General features: G+C 41.1%; 1 protein-coding gene across 1 annotated transcript in view; it reads left to right on the top strand.

Moving 5' to 3' along the window:
- The window catches only part of ZNF318 (zinc finger protein 318), a 15,769-nt gene extending 4,165 nt beyond the window's left edge, over positions 1–11,604 (top strand). Inside the window, exons 3-8 of the mRNA XM_010082340.1 lie at positions 1,765–1,864; positions 2,588–2,874; positions 5,786–5,989; positions 6,472–6,571; positions 7,606–7,724; positions 8,170–11,604. Of these exons, the coding sequence (XP_010080642.1) occupies positions 1,765–1,864; positions 2,588–2,874; positions 5,786–5,989; positions 6,472–6,571; positions 7,606–7,724; positions 8,170–11,604 (4,245 nt within the window). The remainder of the gene's footprint in view (positions 1–1,764; positions 1,865–2,587; positions 2,875–5,785; positions 5,990–6,471; positions 6,572–7,605; positions 7,725–8,169) is intronic.
- The last annotated feature ends 9,419 nt before the right edge of the window (positions 11,605–21,023 follow it).

Here is a 21,023-nt window from a genome sequence, read left to right as displayed (position 1 = left end):
TGGGGCAGCCACAGCTTCTCAGGGTAGCCTGTTCCAGTGCCTCACTACCCTCACAGTAAAAAATTTCTTCCTTATATCTGTTATAAATCTTCCTTCTTTCAGTTTAAAGCCATTACCCCTTGTCCTGTCACTACATGTCCTCATAAAAAGTCCATCTTCCCTGTAGACCCCCCTTTAAGTGCTGGAAGGCTGCAACAGGGTCTCCCTGGAGTCTTCTCCAGGCTGAACAACCCCAACTGTCTCAGCCTTTCTTGATAGGAGAGCTATCCCAGCCCTCTAATAATTTTCATGGCCCCACCAGATCCATATCTTCCTTGTGCTGGGAGCCCCAGAGGTGGATGCAGTACTCCAGGTGGGGTCTCATGAGAACAGAGAAGAGGCTGAGAAGCACCTCCCTTGACCTGCTGGCCATGGTTTTGTGCAGCCCAGGATACAATTAGCTTTCTGGGCTGTGAGTGTACATTGCCATATCTAATTTTTCATCTACATATGCACATCTGCATTAGAGACATTCTTTCAGTACTGCTGTACTGATGATACGTTGTGTTGGTAGATCTCAAGGCCAGGCTGGATGAGGCTTTGAGCAACCTGGGCTAGTGGAGGGTGTCCCTGCTCATGGCAGGGGGGTTGGAACTCGATGATCTTTCCAACCAAAACCATTCTGTGATTCTATGATTCTGTGATCTGCTAGTAGAAGAGCAGCACATGGCAGAAACTGGAAGCTTTTTGCCTACACAGTTATATCACACTCCTCAGAACAAATCAAGTCATGGAAAGATGGACCACTGAATCCAAGAGAAGCTCAAAAGTCACTTCTAATTTTTAGTCTGAGATAACATCTCTGCTTTTTTTTTGAATTGCCTTAAAGAGAACTGCTTACCCAAAGTGCTACATCAGCAGATAAGCGAACTTTCACTGCTTGCAGGAATGATAATTTGTTCAGCTGGCACAGTAGAAATTTTGTTGTTAATGAAACTTGTGACTTCTGGAAGAGCTCTGTTGGCTGAAGATGTGTGGTTTTCTCCCGCTGTGACATACCCTGGTAGTTCACCTATGCATCTTGGCAGAACTTCTAGGGCTGTGTCAGCACTATGGGCTTCTTTAGCTTGGGCTTAGTCCACCTTTTTTTGCTGGGGTGGCTTGGAGTATAAAAGCTTTTTTGCTCCAGTTGATGGCCCTATGCTGGCAGAAAACCTCAGAATGAGAGAATGGTGTTTTGATGATTTAAAAAAAACCCAAACAACCCCAAAACCAACTGAAACACTTGTGCCATTCAAAACGTGGCCTGTGTTGGTAGAACTCCTTCCAGGGCTTACTCCAGGTGGGATCCAGGGATCCTGCCGACATTTACATTGCCATAGTAGTGATTCTCTAGGGAAGACAAGGCCTTGGGTCAGTTGTTGTTTGTTCAAGGGAGGAGTCAGTAGTAAGCTTTAAGAGCATTGTGAAGGTAAAAAAATGCGATTTGTTTTTTGAAAAATGAAGCTGGGAAAGAAATTGAAATAACTTTTCAGGTTTCACTTTAGCATATTGCCTGGTTTCGTTCTGTGAGAATAAATGCAAACCAGTGAAAAGCAGATTTGTGAGCTCCTCATGACAGGCTTTACCTTATGGAGCAAGAAGTAAACTTCATCCAGATGCTTACTTTCAGACAGTTATACCTGCAAAATATATTTGGTGATACAGTTGCTGTTGTCATTGTTGCAAGACTATTAACTTGTTTTGGGAAGAAAAGAAAATCCAGTCCCCTCCCAATCTGTTTAGGTGATAGAAGAGAGAGAAAAACTGAAGAATGAACGAGAAGCACGGCAGAAGAAGCTTTACTATCTCAAGACTGAATTGGACAGGCTTCGCAAACAGCAAGGTACAGTGCATCCCCCCTGTTTTTTTTTTTTCCCCACTGAAATGTGTCACAAGTCCTAGCCAAAATAATAATAGTCTGTACTAATATTTTCATACTTCAGGCAATGCAGAACTCTTGAGAAAGCAGTGACCTAATTACCATATAAAAATTAATTGTGTCAAAATTTGGCTGTTACACTGAAGCAAATAGTTGTTTGCATCTTCTTTGGCAGCTTGATGAGTTAAATGAATTGCATTTTGTGCTTTTTCTTACTTCTTTAGAAGAAGTGAGAAATAATAACTGAAGACCTGTCATTGTGCCTTTCAATTTTTCATTAATCTTATTTGAAGAAGTCCTCTCTAGACAGAGCTAACTTTAAAACTTTTGTTTGGTCCAAGTAAACACTAATTTCCCTTGCCTTTGGAAAATTATACTTTCTGGTTAGAATGTGTGATTACTTTTGCTTGTGTGGTCACACAGGGAAATAGTGATTATTAAATTGATTCTCTTGAGGATTATGGTGCCTCTGTTAGGGGCATATATTAAGGCAATCCTCGTAGAGGTGGATCATGCAGATTTAGTGATGCTGTATCTGAGAGTCAGTTCTATCTTTATAAATTTCTAGTGAAGATTTAGCTGTAATATTTTATATTAGTATTTTACCTGTTCTCGGAATAGTTGTACAGATCTTAAGGCAATTTTCCTGTTGCATTTCCAACTCTTTTACTTCATTGATTGGCTCAGGAGAGATGTTGAGGAAAAAACGTCGTGAGAAGGATGGACACAAAGATCCGTTGTTGGTTGAGGTGAACAGACTACAAGAGAATATTATGAAGGAGATTTCAGAGCTGCATAAAGAATCTGATGCAGCTGACAAGAAGCAGTCTGAGCTTGACAAAGTAGCACAAATCCTGGGGATTAACATATTTGAAAAACCCCGAAAACCGTCTGTGGAAACCAAAGATTCCTCGGAAAAGAACAGCAAGTCAGAAAATACAAAAAGTCTGGAGAAAACATCTTCCTCCAACAAGGTAAAGTCTTCTGGCTTGTGTGCTAATGATTTTCCCACTCAGAGGAGGGGGCACTGGGGAGACAACTGCTCCCAAACATTCACTAGAGGATCATTTGATGTCATGTGTTATCACATCTCATACACTGGTTTTGATGGTGCATGCAGGTGAGAGTCTGTATCAGTATTTATAATTACCTTCAGGATTTGTGCAGTTCAGTACCACTTACGGTTTTTGATCCTGGTTTCACTGAGGTGTTGGTTGGATTGAACAGTATCATGAGTGTTCGTAGCTGTTTGGTCTCAATGCCATTCCAGGAGGACAGACTTTTTTTTCTCTACGTTTCTGGCATGGCCTGTCAAGGAGGGATGTTTGTAGCAGCAAAGCACTCTGCAAGTTGGGAGCATGTTGGTCTTCTCACTGGGTGATGGTATTAACAAATCGCAAAATTTACATATCGTTGTCAGCTTAACATGATCATTACATACCTGCTACGTGCTATCTCTTAAGAAATGTCAGTGTGCATCAATATGGTCTCTCTGACATGGTCTGTACTACTGAGTGCTGGATATATCAACACAGGGTTATCATATTCCAAAAGATAGTTTTTACTTTGGAAGTAGCATATGAGAGTAACATTTGAAAGGTTATGCATGTATTCAGGAGATTAATGATCTTGCTTTTCAGATGTTTATTCAGATGTGTAACTGAAATAGCTGATGGGAGATGGTAGGTGGTTTTTGTGTAGACCTTACTGTATATTTTTTGCAGAGAGGAAAATGTTAGTAGGGTAAGAGGTATTTCCTACAAGGTCACTCAAATCTGTATATCCTGTAAACTTTTCCTTATGTTTCATCCTGGTCTGGTTCAGAGAACTCATTAGATGTTTTTTCATTTTAAGGCTTGCTTTTGTGGGGGTTTTTTTGTTGTTTCTCAAAACATCACTGAAGTCTGGTATCCACTTATTTTTACAAATCATTTGCTTCAGTCACCACATCATTAAACTAGGCAACAATGTCTGTTAAGTCCTACACTGCACTGAGTTATATTGCTTTCTTATCTTGAGATACGGCATGTGTGAATATATTTTTCATTATTTCAACTTTAGTTGTTTGTATTGTCCAAACTCATAATAACTTGATGCCTTTTTCATAGTTCCTTATTTTAATATGGAAAATTCTGAGTTGTGGCCAGGAACGTTTTATATTTTCAGATTATCTGTAAGTACATAGGACACTGCCCTTAGTCTATTATAAGATTCGCCTTGTAATTCTGATTGTTAACTTTTTTAATTAGAAGAGAGATGGTGCAGGTCTTTTGATACTGAGATCAGTTGACTGCCAGCCTAAGGGCAAAAAATGGATGTCCTTCTGCGTGTTTGCAAGCTACCTTGTGGTCTCTTGCTGCTGAAACTGTGTTTGTGTTTTGTAGTTACATAGTCAGTGCAGAGGTGAAGCTAGCCTTGTACTGAACAGACACATTGTCCCTTCTGGGCTCTAACTAGCAGCAAATTATAAAGGCATCTTTGAGCTGGGGTTAAGTACAAACTGGGGATAGGAGTTGGCTGTCACCTAGCTACGTGAGAAGCATTGTCTTTGTAAAGTTCTGCTTGAGATAGTATGTTTATAGGATCTATTGGGTGGGTGTATGTCTGTAAATAACATAAAAAGTGACACTTCTCAGACGTCATTAACATCCTTACATGCACTTCCTGCAGATCATAAGTTGATCTTCTCATTGTTTAAGAGAATGTCAGCTTTACTATGTTCTTACAGATGGAATATATGCAAATACTCACTGGGTCACTACTCTGCTACCAAGAACTAGACTGTGTTGGGATATGGGTATCTGTGGGGTGCAGAGTGGTCTGGGTATCTTCGTTGTTTCATTTATAATGTATGGTGTTGGGGGGGTGTTAATAGGAGAGAATATATCCATGTTTATCAAAAGGAATTTCAAGTAAAGCAGATGTTATTTAACAATTTTGAGTCTGCTTAAGTAAATTTGTTCAACACTGATAGTGAATAACTTGGAAATCATGCAGCCAACCCGGATCTGCTAAGTTACCCTGCTGTTCTTTCCAGACTGGAAAGGATGTGTGCAGACTAGAAATTACAACATAATGGGCTTTCAGCCGTTGAAAGTGTAACCCAAAATTTAAAATACATCTAGTACTATTGTAATGTAAATTAGCAGAGCTCATTCATGATCTGTTTCAGGGATTATTTGTTTTGCTACTCTGCAGTGTTAGTGTAGCATTAATTTTGGCTAAAGTCCTGAAATGTCTGTGTATCACTCACTGTGTGGTGTCTTTCTGTACAAATCAATGTAAGTGCAAATATCACATGCTTAAATCACAAAATGCTTCACCTAGGTAAGTAATAAAAGACCATCTTTCTATTATTGCAAGCAACGAGTCTTCTGGAGAATTCAGGAGCTCTCAAATAATCTGATAAAGCTGATGGAGTGAAATACTTTTAGTCAGCTATTTCTGACTTGCTTTTTCATTCTGCTTTTATATAAGCTACTTTTACGGTAGTTTCTAAATGCTTCTAGGGGAACCATTTCAGGTCTTCTAGGCACTATTTGGCTAGTATGGTAAATTGGAACTATTCAGATCTTTATGTGAAACCCTTAAAGTGGGAAGGGTGCATGCCATAGGGAATTTGTTCATTTGGTTCCTTGATTACCTACAACCATCCAGACATTACATCTGGGAGCCTTATTGGAAGCTCTTCACTGCAGCCACGCAGCATCTTAGTCGGCAGTACCAGCTCTCTGAAACGGTGGAATTAGCCTGGGCGCTGAAAAGCAGGTGATATATTTTTTTTTTTTTTGGTGTGTGTCTTCTGCTAGAGGCAGGTTCTGAGTTCTAGAACATTATGTCTGTTCTGCCTTGTCTTAGAGAAGTGTTTCCTTTTGTTCAATTTAGGAATCAAAAGCTACTAATGAAAAACCCAGAGGCAGAAGCCCGAAGCCAGCAGAATCCTCTTCACAGTCCTCCAAACATCCTTTCCAGTTGGCCAATATTTATGAATATTATGATGCAGGGAACCACTGGTGCAAAGACTGCAATACCATCTGCGGGACCATGTTTGACTTTTTCACACACATGCACAATAAGAAACACAGACAGGTATGTTTCAGGCTTTCTTCACTAAGTGCATTTCATATTGCTGTAAATACTAACACTAAAACATACATCACAGAACTATATTTTACAAGAGAACCTGAAGTAATAATGAACCAAAGAAGTTGCTTCTCAAATTCTTTTTCCCTAATGTTGGACTTGAGCAGTTTGTACAGCTACCGGTGTGTTCCGACTGGTGTAAACAGGGCCTGTGTTCAGTTTGCTCGGGAACCCGCGTTTGATATTTGTGTTTCCTATGTTTACCTGTGCGTTGCTATCATTTACATTTTACCCTTTTCACAGGTTATTTTCTCATTATAAATTTCAAAATGGGAGGGGAAAGAGAGGAAAACATAGTTCCTGTAAATATTTGCACGTTGATTTTAATGTTCAGTGTTCTGAAAGGATGTTAAAAAGGAAAAAGACAAGTGTACTTGCCTTGCTAGTGTAATATATGAGCTTGTATACCTCTGTCACTGTGCAAATAGACCCTGGATCCTTACAACAGACCTTGGGCTTCGAAGACCCAGAGTGAGACCAAACAAGACTCCATAAAACGCATTGATAAGATAACTGTTCCTGCCAAAGGTACGTTAATTTTTTTAACTTGAGTATCATCTCCCTGTGCCCTCCAGCAGGTTTCAGTTGCTCAGAGAAACGAATTTCAAAACTTCACATTGTTATAGGAACACATATAGTTACTGTATTACTAGGTAAAAGACGCACCATTTAATTTCCTGGTTGTTGTTGTGGAAAAGGTCATGAAGCAAGAATGTAGAAAAATATGGCATGGTTCCTTCTCTTCTTAGAATTTAGTTTTTTATTTTTAATACCAGGTGACTTTTTCTTTCTCCAGTGTAGTTCTGAAGTGATTTTCGCTAACATATTAGAATTCAGAACATGACCACAAGAGCTTGCTGTGTTTGGGCAGATCTTGTCCGATATTGTACACAGTCTTGCAACAGACTCTTCCGTTCAATGTATTTATAGTAGAGGTGTCCCTGAAAAATCAGTGATGAGTACTTGGTAGAGTGTGGATACAAAGAATCTGAGAAAGCCATATGGAATGGGCTGCAAGTGATTTGAAAATTAATATAAGATTTAAAATTTGAATGTCTAAATAGGCCTGCCAGTGATCAATCTCAATTTATTAATGTTACGTACTTCCAGTCCTGCCTGCTAAAGGAGGATCTGCAGCATGTTAGGTAACTGCAGCTGTTTCTGTAGGCACAAGGATGCAGTCTTGCTGAACTTCAGTGAAAATATTTGTGTTCTTTTTATAAAGCAGGTGTTTAGTATTTGAGCAGATTGTACCACAAAGATGGAAAATAGACTAAGACCACAGGAAATGTTAACCTACTTGAATAGGGGATAGCCTTAATATGATGGAGAGCACTAAAATAATTTTTTGAGTCATAGTAATCAAGCTTCTTCACTTCACATGTTTGCTCCTGATAGTGGTGTTTCCCATACTGTAAGCGTAAGGAGAGCAGCATTAACTGTTCCAAAAGGAACATTGCTGGAGGTTTTGCTGTTGTTCTTTTATATGTTTATCTGGCTTTGTTAAGAGCGTGGCATTTATTAAGTTTTGTTTCTCTGATCATTTTCTTCGGCCTTTTCAGGCTCTGAGTTTCTGATTCCCATCACTGGATATTATTGCCAGCTCTGTCATGAATTTTTTGGAGATCAAATCTCAGCAGAGCAGCATGTGAAAAGTCATCCCCACAATGAGAAATACAAGGTTGGTAACTGGTGTACCAGGAGTGAGTCATTCTTTGTGTTAGCTTCTACTTGTTCTGTCTTCCTTTCTTGAAGAATGACATTTGACTCCTCAGAGTATATTTATTTGGTTATCTTCACTATGTTCTACTGAACGAAACAAGCAGAACTTCCCACTATGTAGACTAATCTTTCGTCTGCATGAGGTTGAAACGATGTTTAAGTCCCAGTGTTGATTTTCAAGTTCTTCTGTAAAGTGCAAGCACTGCTGCAAGCCACCACTCAATTCACATTAAATTACAGAATGTGGAGTTTGCAGCATCTCAGTTTCTTGGTAGGAGGGAATTCTCTGCTCTCTTAGTGTTGAGATGGCACTTACTGAACAAGTCAAAACTGTTACAGAGCTGAATTTATTTATTTATTTTTCATGGAAACAGTGGCTAAAATTGTGCCATTTATTTCCACAGAAATACATAGATGAAAACCCACTCTATGAAGAGAGAAGAAATCTAGACCGCCAAGCTGGATTGGCTGTAGTTCTGGAAACAGAACGCAGGCGGCAGAGTGAGCTGAAACGGAAACTAGTTGAGAAACAGAAAGAAGAGAAAGATGAGAAGAAACCAAAAATAATAAAGAAAGAGGAAGCAAAGAGCATCCCGGAGCTTGGAGAAGGGACTAGTGAAACTGAAGGCAAAGTAGATTCCTCTGGGCGAAAACTGGGTATCAAGCTTAAGCTGAAGAAGGAAGAAAATGAGGATAAAAAAGAAGAAAAGAAAGAGGAATCTAAAAAGGAATCACCAAGCCAGACTTCCTTTGGGAAATTCAGCTGGAAAAAGACTGAGAGAGAGGATAAAATCTCAGGAGGAGCTATTCCAAAGGAGGAGAGTACAGAAGGAAACAAAGAGGAGAACAAGAGTCAGCCCGGGAAACCTCATGTCAAGCCCATTGAAATCAAGCTGTCTGGGAAAACTGTAATTCCACACACTAGCCCATGGACACCAGTTTTATCCACATCAACACCAGCAAAAATTCTACCCAATCTACCAGTCCCCACTATGATTTTCAGGAAGTCTACTACAGCAACAGTTAGCAAACCAGCACCTTTGAACACCTTTTTATCCATAAAATCCTCTGGAGCTACCACCAAACCACTGCCTGTGGTAAAAGAAACCAATGCAGATATTCTGCTGCCTCCGGATATCATCTCAAAAGCTTTTGGAGGAGAAGAAGTAATTTTAAAAGGGGCAGAGGAAGATTTGAAAACAGCAGAGAAAAGGGAATCTTCTCAGACTTCTGATACACCACCTCCACGCCCTCCTCCACGAGCAGTCCAGCAGGCAGCTGTCATCCCTGCAGATGAAGTAGCTCCAGGTGTGTCTGAAAGTGAACAGACAATTCTGGCAATGCCTGTGAGACCCCCTCCACCACCACCACCTTCAACTGTTTTCAGTGAACAGGCGAAAAAAGTGGAGAAACGAAACTCTTGCTTGGCCACAGCCAATGCTAAAGACCTCTATGGTATTTTCTACAGTAGTGGTGGAAAGGGTTCGGCTGACAATAAGCTTGCAAGTTCTGTCCTTCCAAACGGAGAAAACTCTAACCTAACAAAACCTGCAGACTTACCTGCAAACCCTAGAACAAATAATAGCTCATCCTCCTTGAAAGATGATTCTCAGAATACGGTTTCTGAAGTTAACCAAGTCCACTCAGCTGAGAGAAGCTCAGAACTGGAGAAAACTGATATTCAGGAGACTTTAATACTTCATACTGAGATGAGCCCTGATACTGAAAATGGTATCCAGAAAGACTTAGGTCAAAAATTTCAGGCTCCTCTTTCAACAGATGTTCAGACTAAATTGAAAGAGGATTCCTCATGGTGTAATAATCAAGTAACAGGGAGTTGGGTTCTTGGTGAGAATCAGGCTGAAATGAACAAGAATCCACTTCAGCCTGAGCTATCGGAAATGTCAGTCACAGAATTGCCAGAAACAAAAGCTGCTTCTGGTATCCAGGTGCCTGCAGAAATTGGACTTGTGGATACAGGAGGCAGAGAGCAAGTAGGCAGTCAGAAATTCTGTGATCTACAGAAAACAGAGGTCCAAGAGAAAGTTGGACAGGAAGATGCAAATAAAAGCACGGTTACTAGCACAAATGTTTCTAGTACCTTGGAGAAAGATGCAGAGATGAAAGAATGGGAAGTAAAAGTGGTAAAGCCTGAGCTTAGCTTACACCCAAAGACTTTGTTACCTGAAACACAGAATGAAATTAAAAATTCAGGAAATTCTCATTTGGTAGAGGAAAAGTTAAGTGATAACTGCAGAACTCACTTGGAAACTGATAGTCTAGACTCACTCTGTGATTCTCAAAGCACTTCAAAAGAAAAAGCTTTAATAGCAGTAATGACAGAGCAGAGTTCTATTGATGCCTCCTTAAAGGATGTAAAAATGAAAAGTGTAGCTTTGGAAGTATCTTCTTATCCAGGAGTCCTTGGCAAAGCTTCCCAAATTTCAGAAACCCAAAATAAGATTTCAGAATTGACAAGAAGTCCTGGTGAATGGGACACTTCCAGAACTAGTAATGGAGAAGAACAGGTCATCACAACTCGTTCTTCTTCTGAAAGTGATTGGGATCTATCAAATAATCTAAATGTAGAAATAAAAACTGGTTCTAATGAAGTTAGTGCTTCAGAATTGACAGAGGTATGGCCAGACGCATGTCTCGCCAACACAGAATCTAGAAGTAGCATATTAGAAGCTCAAGAAAAGGTTCGACCTGAACCTTCAGGCCATGCTGTATTAGATAACCAACCCCAAAGGCAGAAAGTTGCATGCTTAGTCAACACCTGCTCTGCAAACATTGTTGAACTTAGATCCAGTGTAGAATTAGTAGTTGAGGTTGAAAAAAAATCATTAGGACACACTGGATCTGATGCAACATTGGATAATGTATTTGTCAAGAGAGATGCAGAAGAAGTAGGGACTGGAGGCTTTTCTAGGGCTCACTCTGATCTTGTCCATGAGTCAGTAGTTGCTTTATCAGCAGATTTCCGTAGGGAGCATCTTTCAGAAGAAGCTGACCACTCTCCAGAAACAAAGCATGAGGTTGTAAGAACCTCAGCAGCCGATGACTTTCATCTGAATACCACTCACTCAGGACTGAACGCTGAGCAATCTGAAAGTCTCTCTGCAAATGTTCGTATGGGTAACAGGAAGGCTTCTTTGACATCAGAAGATATGAAACACAATGAGACTCCCTCCCAGAAAGCAGAGCTCGAGTTCAAAAGCACTGATTTCAGTTTGGGAGATACTAAGGTAAAACATGAATGCTTCAGCATCCTTACAGCAGGACTTTTAAATGAGAATATGGAAGAAGTCTCAAAACTAGAAACTATTGCATCCATTAGGCTGGACTCCAGTAAACTTAGGAAGCTGGGCATTGAAAAAGCAGTGGATGAAACAGAGATTACTGATTTTGCTCCATTGACTTCTGGTAGTCAGGGAGATAAATTTTGCACACGGATTTCTCAAACAGCTATGCCGCAGCTTAGATTGCAGTCCTCAAATAGCGACACCACAGAAGTGGTTATGCCAGTTCTAGAAATGCAGGGCATTTCTCCCATGTCTGAGACCCTTCTGCAAGTGGAGGAGAGCAAAGATGGCCTTGCTGAAATGCCGTCACTGAGCTGTGATGGAGGCAGCACAGAAAGTCAGGCTTCTGGGTGCATGGAAAATTGCCTTCCTGGGCTCAGCAAAACACATGGAAAGGAGGGTGGCTCAGGAGGCAAGGGTGTATGCACCATCCAGAGCAAGAAGACTGAGCAAACAGAAGCTGCTGACAGTAGTTTGGAAGCTACAACAAATTCAGGAATTGCTGAAAGCTTAGCAGAAAGCCCAGTGGGTTGAAGTGAACCCAGCCAGTCTCAATATTTGAGGAGCCAGAGCTGGGATTATGTATATGTTTTTTGTTTGGGTTTTTGTTCCAGGTGAGGGTTTTGGGTGTATTTTGCATCCTGTGGTAGGACTTGACTAAAGTGAAACTTACATCATCAGAAACCAGACACATACTTTATTCTGTACATAAGTAATTGTGTAAAATGTTTTTCATGTGAATTTTTTTGCCAATTTCTTTTCTACACTGTGCTATTAAAATGGAATCTCTGGTTTATAATGCCTGCGTCTTTGTTTATTTTGGGGGCTTTTATTCTTTGACCATTCTTGGATGATTTCCAGCTCACCCTGTTTGTGTCAGTAGCACCATGAGTAGCCCAGCTGCTGGGACAAGCTCAAGAACAGCAATTTAGAACTTGAGGAAATGGAGACTTGCAGAAGAGCTAAAACTGAAAATTTCTTTAAACTGTAATGCATGGTTTTGTTTACTTTCATTGTTTGAAATGCAAGGATGTGATTAGAGTTGATTTTTTTGTTTGTTTCTGTCTCTGTGATTTGTAATTACTGTTGTATTACATCTGTACTTAAGCTGTTTCATTGTATTGTATAAGCACATGTATGGATGCCACATCACTAAGCAAGGGGAGAAAATCTGTCCGGCTGGCTTTTGGAGAAGAAGACTAATCGGTAAGGCTCTGTGGCCTGACACCTGGACCAGACATATTGAGGTCACTTACATGATTTGAAATAGGGTTTTTTTCATTGTATTGTGATCTAGTAACTGTTTGTGTTAAATCATTTAGCAGCTGACCAGCTCTGAAGAAGCAGAAGATCAGAATCCTGGTGTAAGGAATTGGACTCGCTTCATGTGATACAGACACATGCATGCCTACCCTCAATGGTCCTTGAGCTATCAAAAGCTCTAGTGTGATGGTTCTCATTTGTATAGCTTGTTAAAGATTAAAGTATTAAATGTGTTTGCTTGGATAAATATAACATTTTTATTTGTAAATTGTTTAAAAAATAAACATATGGTGGTCAACAAGGCTTTCTTCTTGATTTTCATTTCTTTTTAACTCAAGGAAAGTATTTTATTTCAGCTAGTTTCTAACTCCTGCAGTAGCTGATAAAATTGAGAAACTGTAGATGATGAAGACATTCAACCGTTAGCCTGCTTAGTAAAAACTGATTTATTCCCAGCTGAAGTCAATGGAAGAACTATTGTCAACATCATCAGTGTAAGTCCTGAGCCCTATGTAAAGCTCAAGGCAGGGGGGTCAGGGGCAGAACCCAAGCAGAGTTCACATTTCTGTAATCGCTACCAGCACGTGGACCTCCAGAGGGGAAAAAAATCACCATTTTTCTTCTGCTTCCGTGACTGTGTGTGAAGAAGGTATGAAATATTTTTCAGAGTCATTATGATGGTTTTCATATTAGAAATGTAAGAACTATCTAAGCTGAATTTGGAAATCTAGTACAAATGGTCAAGTCACCAACAAAAAAGGTAATTAAGAAGGGAAGAGGATTTTGAGAAAGGCTCTTTGAGCTGTTTTTATGATGTTGAGCAGTTACTGCATTGAATATAAGAAGTCTTTGTTAGTATCATTGCCCTACTTTCTTCAAATAACCATTGGCTGTCAAAACCAAAGAAAGAAAGGTTCGACATGTTTTGGTACCTTTAACATGGTAGAGATTGCTTAAATCCTGGTTTATAAAGTCCTTTGTAGTTGTTTCTCAATTTTCTTTTGTAAATTTTTTTTTTTATTATATATCTGAGTTTATTTGTTTACATTTGACAGCTAAGTTCCCCCTCGCCCCCCATTTTGTCTCCAGTTTCTTTAATGAAGTGCCTGGTCCCTTGTAAATCCCCAGAGGAAGAAGGGAACTGATTTTCTTGCCTGCCTTGTGTGGAGGGATATCAGTGCAGGGAAGGGGGATACTAAAGGGGAGGCTGAATTTTTGTACAGTTCTGCATTTTGGATGTGCGGTTATGGAATACAGATGCTTTCTGGTTAGTTTCCTTTTGCAGATTGGTTTTCATGAAGGTCTCGGTGCATGCAACGGCAAACAGAATCATTCGGACAATCGTCTTCTTCAGACAACGTATTCGATGTTGCGTTACCTGTGTGGGACATACTCCTGATTAATTTTATTTTTGGTGAAAGGACATTGAGATAAATCCAGTATCCTTGTCATCTGCTCTCCTACAGTTGCTTCTACAAGTAATGGTGGTGTTCAGTGCAGAACCTGGCTGGCCACGAATAGAGAGCCGCTAGCACCAAGGGAAAGCAAGAGTTCTGCAAATGAGAAACTGAGGATTACTGCCCCATATTTGTCTTCAGCCTTCCAGAAGCTGAACCTTCCTATGGTAGAAATTAAATAGCATTTCTCTTCATGCCTTTTTGTCAAATAATTGTTCTTCTATCCTTGAGGGCTCTCTTCCACACTGGAAGAAAGATTAATTTTGTCTTTAATGAGGGTAGGAGTAAAAGGTACTCCTGGAACCGCTGGAATGGACAAGAACAGAGCAGATGGGGTAGATGACATCTAGGCAGACTGGCAGACGGAGGCTTTAACACTGTCTTGCAATTTCATGAAATGGCATGTATTTTTATTTATATATTTTTTTCTTTTTTCTTTTTTTTTTGTTTTCTTTTTTTGTTTTGCTGTGGTTTCCAGAGGCATGCGGTAAATGATTTATCCACTGTCCTGGTCCCTTGTGCTGGCAGAGCTGTAGCATAGTGCACTGACTGGGAAGCCTTAAGTTCTAGGCTGGCCTTGGACTCCTGACTCCAGATCCTCAGGAGGAGGGGTGAGTTAATAGAGGGGATTTACTTGTGTGTTTGAATGGTGCAATACAGCATTACCTCTCCTTCCCGGTGTAGTTCTCTAAAAGCTGCATAAGGCGTAAGAAGTTACCTTTCTCCTGATTTTTAGAAAGCTGCTGATAGGGAGGGAATAAGCCTAGTTTGGATGGTAAATTCAGAGGACCTGGTAAATTCAAAGGACAACGTGTTAACTCTATGCCTTCACTTGATGCTGCAGCCTTTAGTTTGCTGTGATGGAAGCTGTCAGAAAGGCCTTTCTCCTGGATGAAGTTTGTTGCAAAACCAAGCTTTACTCGGAGGCAGTGGAAGAAGAGCCGTGGAAAAGCTGCTGGCGTTCTGTTAGCCTGTTGTACGTCCAGGTGTTTCGATACTTCCAGTTTAGAAAGGAGGAGCAGCCTTCAAATGTTTACAGTTGTCAGAAAACTTTAAAAGCAAAAGTCATGTTTTAGAGAAAACACATTTTTTTTTCCTGGGGTAGTCTCTTGGGCAGCTACATCTTGCTCCTAGTGGGCTGGACTCTTGTCTTAGTTGACTAAGTTTTAAGCAGCAGATAGACTTTTGGGGGGATTGTTTCTTTGGGGTTTTTTAGACTTTTACATGGCATGTGAACAGGGAAGAAATATATCAACAAGCATTCTGTTATTATTTTTTTCAAATGGATTTGTGTCTTGGTGGTAAGAAGTACAAGTACTAGATTAAGATACAAGGTCTCTGCCATTTCTTAAATTCTTGATAAAGGTGGAAATAAATGTCTAATTCTTCACTAAGGGAAGCTGCACAAAGATCTAAAATTTTGCCCATGGAAACAGAGAGTAGGAAAGTGGGCAAAGACAGATTATTTTTTTAACCTGGTAAACTCCAAACGGTTTTCAGAAATAGCAAGTGGAAGTAAGCAATGATTGCAGAAGTCTCTTTAAAAAAACAAACCCACCCCTGTCCACCGAACTAGTGCATCCCAACGCATGATAAAACTATTTCTTTAGTGCAGAGGGCAAGAGAAATCGCAAGAGTCAGGTTTTTATGTGGCACTTGATGTGATACTGTTGTTTTATTACTCTAAGAGCATTACAAAAAGGCGAAGGGAGCAAAATCATTCCCTGAGACAGAATTCAGTCCTCTCCCGCCTGCTGCACAAAGTTAAGTGCAGACACCCTATGTGCCACCACTGTGGGACTGCAGAGCAGCCATAAAACTGATCTTATTTGACTCCTCTGCCTCTGTCTCGCATGAAGGACAGAGATATGCAGGTTACGGTTGCTAGACCATCCTTTCTGTTAGCTATTTTCAGCCAATGTGGATGTATTCCTGACTTGAACAAAAAATAACACAGCTGCAGAATGAGCAGAAAAGCAAGGCTTCATATCTAGTATCAGTTTCTGGGTTTTGTTTTGCAATACCACCTCCACTTTTTCTTGGGCTGTCTTGTTGCTTGCAGTGAGAAGGCTGATTCCCGTACGTTAGCAGTTTGAGGCTCTGGTAAAACGAGTCCAACTGCTGGAATAATTCCTGTGAAGCTGCACAGCAGCTGGGGATGCAGAGAGCAGAGCCATTGGAGTTGCTCAGGCTGGTGGCGGAGAACAGTTGAATACCTGCAGGAAGTAAAACCTGTGTCAGAGCTGCTTTGAGGGAAACGGTGTTCCCTTGTCCAGTAGGCTGACTGAAGAATCTTCAGTTTACAGACAGGAAAGCACATACACAAGGTAATGTTTTCAATTCTTCATAAAATATAATTTTTCTTTGAGAAATTGCTTTTGTGGGGGAGCTTTAGCCAGAACCTAAGCAACACTGAAATTAGGACGAATCCCTTGGGATACCACCCTGGGTAATTTGTTCACGAATTTTAGAAGAATGTAGAAACAAAATAACAGTCTAGGAGTGATGGTGGCTGTGAAGAATATGAAAAGCCCTGTAACAGCTGTCTGTTAAAGAAATGGTAGGGATGATCCTCACATCAGTACTCACCTTCTTGTAAGGTTAGCAACCTAGACCAAGGCATAAAATACACAGCTTTTCGTTATCCCAGTTCTTCCTGATCTCTTCTCCTAGTGCAATGTTCAACAGCAGCTGGTTTTGTTCTGTATTAGGCTCCCCAGATTTCTTCTAGACTACATCAAAAGCTCTTGGTATTGGAAGCTTTTGATGCAGACAGGAAAACAAAAGTGCTTCAGGTTTGGGAATGTAACAGTCAAACCCAGCAGATGCTCAGCAAGCATGATTTTGAGATGAGCACTGAGGTTGCTGTAACAAGCCCGTTCCCTTTGCTGGCTTTTGGTTAATTTCCACAGGAACTAAGAAAATGTTCTCTGGAACTGCTGGACTTCTGGAATCCTGTTCTGAGAAGGTGGGTACAGATTTGCATGACTGGAATGGTATGTCTTTCTCTTCTCTTTGGTATGAGGGCACATTCTTTTCATTATTATTAATATGATTCATCAGTGAGGCTTTTTTGTAGTCTTAATGGTTAAACGTGCTGTTTATGGGTCTGTCTGTAATGTACGTTCTTTTGCCAGCATCCAAGAAAACTGTGTTGATGCTTCCTTTCTCTTGATTAAACAGTGTTATTTTAAAAACAAACATTAAACTTTTGTGAAAGAACACTGGATCCTGAGTGATGTTTGTTTAAAAATTACTCTGAAGAGGATTTTAAAAGCACAGGCTACTTCAAGGTATTAATAGTAGCAAGCGAGTGCACTAGATTCTGAAGCTTCTTGATTCCTAGGGCCTTTGTGGCCCTACAGTAATACAGTTTCTGTATCTCTTGGAAGAGCTGCTTAAAGTAGGGAAAAAGGTGTTGTTTTTTTTTTTTAAACCATCTGTCTCTATACTTAATCAGGAATCTTCCAGTTATTTTTAAGCTCGGCTACCTTGTGAAATTACTCACGCAAACTTCTTTGTCATCTGTTCACAGAAGTCCCTTGTTAACTCTTCACAATTTTCACCAACAAAAATGCCCTGACAGCAGCTACCAAGCATGTAAAAGAATAAAGACAAACAACAGCCAGCCTGCTTTTTTGCAAAGATTTGTCACAGCTGTTGATTACTCTAGAAAATAATATGTAAGAGTTTGCTTTACAGTATGTAGATAGGCTCATCCTGCTCTATATGTGATGAAAAAACACAAACTATTTTGTTGTTGCTGCTCAGGGAAGGACAGCACTTCAGAAATATTTATTTTCCCCATACAAGCTCCACACAATGCTAACATGTTTCCTAGCAGCAGCACCTGGTAAATCTTATTCACCTGTATAATCTGAAGTATTGAATTATCAGCTCAGCTTGTTATTATGTTATAGATCAACTTTCCCTTTCTCCTTTCTTAATTTGCTACTGCAGAGGCTGACTGGTAAACTGATTACCTTACACTGACATCCTTTGGCTGATAGAGGTGTAATCCAGGGATGGATTTGAACGCGCTGTTTAGAAGAGGCTGCATATATTCTCATCCCTTTCTTCAGTAACCAGAGCAGCAGAGTTGCAGAGATCCAGCTACTCCAGAAAATAAAATAAGCCTGCATTTCTGCTGATAAGGTATTCAGGAACAGGGTACAGTATAGCTAGTGAAAAAAATTAACTGCCACACCAAGACTGTGTTTTAACCTTGTTCTTTAACAAAAATTACCTGCTGCTTGCAGTAGGAGAGAAGTGTTGGTTGGAGCTGCTAAAGCTGGCAGCCTGGCAGAGGTGAAGCTGCCTGCAGCTCCGTCTCCCCAGGTCCAGCCGGTAGCAAGGCTGAGGGTGCCTCCCAGTAGGCATGTACACACGCAAACACGTGTGTGTGTATGTGTGTACACGTGGCCAGTCACACAGATACAACTAGAAAACAGTTGAAAGCAGTGGGAGGCTGGAAGAGTATTGGGGGAAGTGTCCTCTGTGCTTGTCCTGCTCTTGATCTTCCCATGGTGTCTGGTTTTAGTTAATACTACCATCAGGCTAACCAGAGCATGGTCTGAGCCAGAACTGACAGTCCTCGATGCTTGGTAAAAACAGCTGTATGTCTGGAAGCCAGTGGGCTTTTATCTGCAGCACAGTGGCTAGATTCTGCTGCATCTGAGCACTCGGGAAAAGCTGCAGCATCCTCAGAGAAATTAGTAAAAAATTTGCTTTTGAAACAAAAGTGATTAGCACACTCTTTAACATGTACACTCTGCACCTTTGTTCTGTGCTCTTCCACACGTGCAAATTTCAGGATGGATCTGTCATGGGGATTTTTGACAACCACAGAGCAAAACAGGCAAGACTTGGGGTGGTGAAAATAATTTGGCTGTAATGAAATAATGCCTGCCTTAAGGTTGTCGTCTTTGGCCAGGTTTCCTATGGAAGTGAGGTTTAAACCATCAGGGTGTGTATCTTCAAACTCAGTGACTCATTCCAGGTGAGTCCAACAAGCCGCCTCCAGGATGGCAGCAGGTCCTTCTGGTGCAGAGCTGAAGGAGGGGCTGTGTCAGCTCGTGCTTTATTAGATGTGAGAGAAATCACTCAGGAGGAAGTCCTTTATCTTCAGTCAAAGCTCATCCTGGACACCAAAACTAATCAATCACAAAAGGCAAATACACAGGAAGCCAATTGTCTTTTTTAAATGACAACTGGCATCTGAGCAGTGGAGCCCTCAAACCTCTCAGAATAAATGTTTCTTGCTCCTGTGCAGCCTCAGGCCATGCAAGGGCTGCCAGCTTCCTTAACCTGCATGTCACATCCTCAGAGCACCTGACAGTACATATCCACATCCCTCCAAGACCGAGGGGGCCAGAAGGGCTTCACAGGGGTCCAGTGGACAGGACAGCAGCAGCCTGGGCTGGTTTGATTCTCCCCACAGGAGGAATTGGTCTTCCATGGATTTTCCAGTGCTGGCACAGGTCAGGCAGTCACGTACGGCTCCCACCAGGATGCTGCAGTGAACCATTCATACCTCCTATGCCTCCAAAATTTGGGTGGAGAGAAACCCTACATAGCTAGGAAAAAAAAAAATCACAACTGACAAGACACAGAATGACAAAGCAATGTTCTCTTCCCTGTGCTCAGGTGAAATTTTAGCTGCCTGCTCCAGGTTAGCATCACACCTCCGACTGTTCTCCCCAACCACAAGATGTGTATGGTTTTCTAGAAGCTGCCAGTTCCCACAGCAGAGAAACAAAATTAAGGCAGTTGTGGAGCTGAGCGATACAGCCTGGAGGGGATGCCTTCCATCTTGTCCCTACCGTGCAATATTGCCATGACTGAATCAAAAGAGAAATTAAAAAAAAGCCAGATGTCGTTAGCTGAGCACCAAGATGAATACAACTCTTTTGTGCTTGTGCTTATCTGAACTGTCTGAGTAGAGAGTTTACCTGCAGTAAATGTAGGAGATGACAGCGTTTCTGTGAAGTTAGCACACAATCCTTGCTTCTCAAGACGTACAGAGTCATGAGTGGACACAGAAACAGTCTCCGTATGAGAAAGTGGATTGTTTCATGTACTGCTTGCTACTATGAATGCTTTAAAACCGCATTTTTAGTCCTTGTCCGTGGGCAAGAAAAAAAGCAGACGGTTCAGAAATAAAGACTAAACATTATAATGACCAGAAGCAGCAGCAACTGAGGAGCAGGGGCAGGCTGCAGACATACTGCCCTGCTTTGTACACTTCCAGCTGCACAGGCAAGCTGAACACAACTGTTACATCCAAAAAAAAAAAAAAAAGTCACAAGCCTTTAAGCCTTTAGCTGCAGTGTTGAATTTTGGAGGAAAAAACCCAATTTCCCAACCCCCCAACTTAGACCCAGGCAAGGCTCCCAGGCAGAACACCTGGGATGCTTCAAATAAATCCAGAATGAATTGACTGAAGGAAAAACAGGGAATTCTTACATCCAAGCTTAGCCCAGCAGTGATAAAGCAGGTGCCAGGAGCCTTCATCTGGTTTTGTTTTCTAAAAAAATTGAAATAGCCTACACTTACTTCTTAGCAACAATACAACTAGAAGCAAATACACAAAGAAACAGGAATTCTCATATTCTTCTTCTCACATTTAGTCTTTAGGAGGCAATTTTCCCCTAGATGTGTAGACTGACCTGTCTGTAACAGCAGAACCAGTGACTGAGCTGTCTGTACTGAAGAATTTCTGCTTTCTCACCCTTTGAGGTTCTGTTTCTTTGGCCTCCTATGAAGAATTTCTGCTTTCTCACCCTTTGAGGTTCTGTTTCTTTGGCCTCCTATCTATCTTGAGGCTACAAGACACCCTCCTTATTTGACCACAGCTTTTCTTTATGCCTGCTCAGGACAATGTCATGAAGTCAGGCAGCCAGGACTCTGCTGGAGCGCTCACTGCTGTTGATAATTTTTGGCATGAGCGCTTTTGGCTTTCTCTGGCACGGCCCAGCCATTACGACATGCTCTGCTCTCATCCACGCCGCGATGTGCTTTGTGCAGGACGGCTGTGTCGCAGGCAATACGGCAATCCTGCCTAAGAGGACTGGAAAGAGCAAGAATTACCCCCTAGAACTGAGTTTTCCATTATTAACAACGCACCTTTAGCCAGATGAAGATGCTGCCAGGAGAAATGAAGCGTTACCCCCCTCCCCTGCCCTCAAAGTTTATAAATAATTTTTTAAAAGCTGCTAGAGCACAGCCCGGAGG

Source organism: Pterocles gutturalis, unplaced genomic scaffold (assembly GCF_000699245.1).
Source record: "Pterocles gutturalis isolate BGI_N339 unplaced genomic scaffold, ASM69924v1 scaffold25014, whole genome shotgun sequence".
NCBI lineage: Eukaryota > Metazoa > Chordata > Aves > Pterocliformes > Pteroclidae > Pterocles > Pterocles gutturalis.
The sequence above is the reverse complement of the archived record's forward strand: the minus strand, read 5'-3'. Positions and strand labels throughout refer to the sequence as shown.